The 2,899-nt window shown below is 45.8% G+C and overlaps 1 protein-coding gene across 1 annotated transcript in view; it reads right to left on the reverse strand.

Annotated features, from left to right (window-relative positions):
- LOC105547205 (olfactory receptor 6J1-like) overlaps positions 1-2,587 on the reverse strand; it is a 5,523-nt gene extending 2,936 nt beyond the window's left edge. Inside the window, 2 exon segments of the mRNA XM_011990710.1 lie at positions 2,235-2,389; positions 2,498-2,587. Coding sequence (XP_011846100.1) covers positions 2,235-2,389; positions 2,498-2,587 — 245 coding nt within the window.
- Between the last annotated feature and the right edge of the window lie 312 nt (positions 2,588-2,899).

Here is a 2,899-nt window from a genome sequence, read left to right on the forward strand (position 1 = left end):
GAAGGAAGGAAGGAAGGAAGGAAGGAAGGAAGGAAGGAAGGAAGGGAGGGGTCTATAAGAGATGTGAAGAAACCTGATTTCAGGGAAATCACAGAAACAGAGGAAAAATTAAGGGATGGCAAAGTTTTTTCATGGCTATTTGTCCTGGGCCATTAGTCTGGAAAGCAAACTAACTACCAGGAAAACTGATAGATTCCAGGGACAAGGTCAAATAGGGCTTAGATATCTAGGAGGGACTCTGGATAGTAGAGGCCACGTAATTACCAGTGACTAAGAAGAATATGGATTGGTCTTGGAAAAACAAGAATAATCTAGTAAAGGAAGAGGACTGCAGAAATCCTGAGGACTGAGTTGACCTCTGCCTATCTAAGCTGAGTCAGAGTATCAGCCACTCCTGCATAGAACCTGTCCTCACGAGCTGCCCTACCTTCCTGTAGCCTTGGCACACGGACAGTCTCTCCAAACAACTCACCACATTTGCATTGCCAAGGATCTTTTCCTTTTTAACAGCTTTACTGAGATGTAATTCAAGTACTATACATTCCACCCATTTAAAGTATACAGTTCAATAGCTTTTAGTGTATTCACAAACCTGTGTGTCCAACACCACAATCAACTTAAGAATATATATATATTTTTTTTTGAGATAGAGTCTCACTCTGTCACCCAGGCTGGAGTGCAGTGGCATGATCTCAGTTCACTGCTACCTCCACCTGCCGAGTTCAAGCGATTCTCCTGCCTCAGCCACCTGAGTGCCTGCCACCATGCCCGGCTAATTTTTATATTTTTAGTAGAGACAGGGTTTCACCATATTAGTCAGGCTGGTCTCAAACTCCTGAACTCATGATCTGCCCACCTTGACCTCCCAAAGTGCTGGGATTACAGGCGTGAGCCACCATACCCAGCAGATTTAAGGATATTTTAATGATCCCTCCTCCATTCCCTGGAAACTGTTTTTCTACTTTCTGACTATAGACTTGCCTATTCTGGACATTTCATATAAATGAATCATACCATATGTGTGTCTAGCTTCTTTCACTTACTGTAATATTTTCTTTATTTTTATTTTGAAGGTTTTTTAGATACAGGGTCCTGCTCTGTCCGCAAGGCTGGAGTGCAGCGGCATGATGACAGCTCGCTGCAGCCCCAAACTCCTGGGCTCAAGCGATCCTCCTGCCTCAGCCCCCAAGTAGCTAGGACTACAGGTGCACACCACCACACCTGGCTAATTTTTTTTTTTTTTTTTTTTGAGATGCAGTTTCACTCTTGTCACCCAGGCTGGAGTGCAATGACGCAATCTCTGGTCACTGCAACCTCTGCCTCTGGATTCAAGCGATTCTCCAGCCTCGGCCTCCCAAGTAGCTGGGATTACAGGCATCTGCCACCACACCCAGCAAATTTTTGTATTTTCAGTAGAGACAGGGTTTCACCATGTTGGTCTCGACCTCCTGACCTCAGGTGATCCATCCACCTCTGCCTTCCAAAGTGCTGGGATTACAGGCGTGAGCCACCACGCCCGGCCTAATTTTTTTTTTTAATTAGAAAATAATTTTACTTTTTTTATTTTTTGAGACAGGGTCTCACTCTGTCACCCAGGCTGGAGTGCAGTGGTGCAATAATAACTCACTACAACCTCGGCCTCCCAGGCTCAAGTGATCCTCCCACCTCAGGCTCCCAAGTACCTGGGACTACAGGCACACGTCACCATGCTCGGATAATTTTTGTATTTTTCATAGTGATAGGGGTTTTGCCATGTTGCCCAGGCTGGTCTCAAACTCCTGGGCTCAAGCTATCTTCCTGTCTCAGCATCCCAAAGTGCTGAGATTACAGGTATGAGCCACTTACTGTAATATTTTTTAAGGTTCATCTACATTGTAGCATGGATCATTGCCAAGGATCTTAAAGAACCAATGTAACAGGAGGAAAGGCCACAGCCCCAAGAAGAAGCCCTGACCGCTGGCTGGCATGGCAGACACACACACACACACAGAGAGAGAGAGAGAGATCGAGCAATTACTAAATGTAGATATATGCAGAGTCTATAAAATCTAGAATAGTATGGAGGATGAATTTGGACTTGGTCACCAAATCGGGAAATGGTAAGATAAGGGATGAAGATTTAATTCATTTAACTCTCAAAATACATCTTTGCATAAGGCGCCACTGCACCCACTGGAAAGTCATTTCTTCACTTCAGAAATATCAAGAAGCTTACTGAAGGCAAAGATACACACCTTAGATTGTAACAAGAACTGCTGCTCCCAGCCAGCCCCCAAATGCCAAATGGTTGGTCTGCACTAACTTCGGCTGGGGTCGCCTTGTACCACCTCCATGGCTCAGTCTGTTCACTCTGGCTTTGCTGCCACCTAGGATCTTCCACAGTAATTATCTTGACCAAAAAGCCCCAGTGCGTTCCACATGAGAGCAGCAATGTTTGACAGGGGAAATGAGCCCTTCCCAACTCATGTGGATTGTTGCCCTAGCTGTGACCTCTTGCCCGACGAGTGTGCACTCGTGTTGCAGACAGCTGGAAGGTACCTGTTGGATGTTTTAAACTGCTGAGGAAGTTACAAGGTTTGGCATCCATTCCAGCATGGAGAGGTCTACAAATCCTCTGGCCCTAATCCTGAGTGTGTGAGGAAGTCACCTTGGGTTAAGCATTGACCAGCTGCACCTCCCAGACTGTCTACACAATCTGATCCAGTTGGGGAGAGAAAAGGAGCACTCTCCACTAAGCTCCTGGATGGTGCTTTGTTCCCCTCTCCTGCTACCATCTTTCCTGCACCCTCTCCAGTCTTCTGCTCAGTCCAATCTTCTGGTTGCTTCTTGATTCCAGAGAAAATGGGAAAAGAAACACTGTGTTACCTGATGGACAAAAACCATCAACCTGCTTATTCCT

The sequence above is a fragment of the Mandrillus leucophaeus genome, unplaced genomic scaffold, assembly GCF_000951045.1.
Source record: "Mandrillus leucophaeus isolate KB7577 unplaced genomic scaffold, Mleu.le_1.0 Scaffold380, whole genome shotgun sequence".
In the NCBI taxonomy this organism is placed as follows: domain Eukaryota; kingdom Metazoa; phylum Chordata; class Mammalia; order Primates; family Cercopithecidae; genus Mandrillus; species Mandrillus leucophaeus.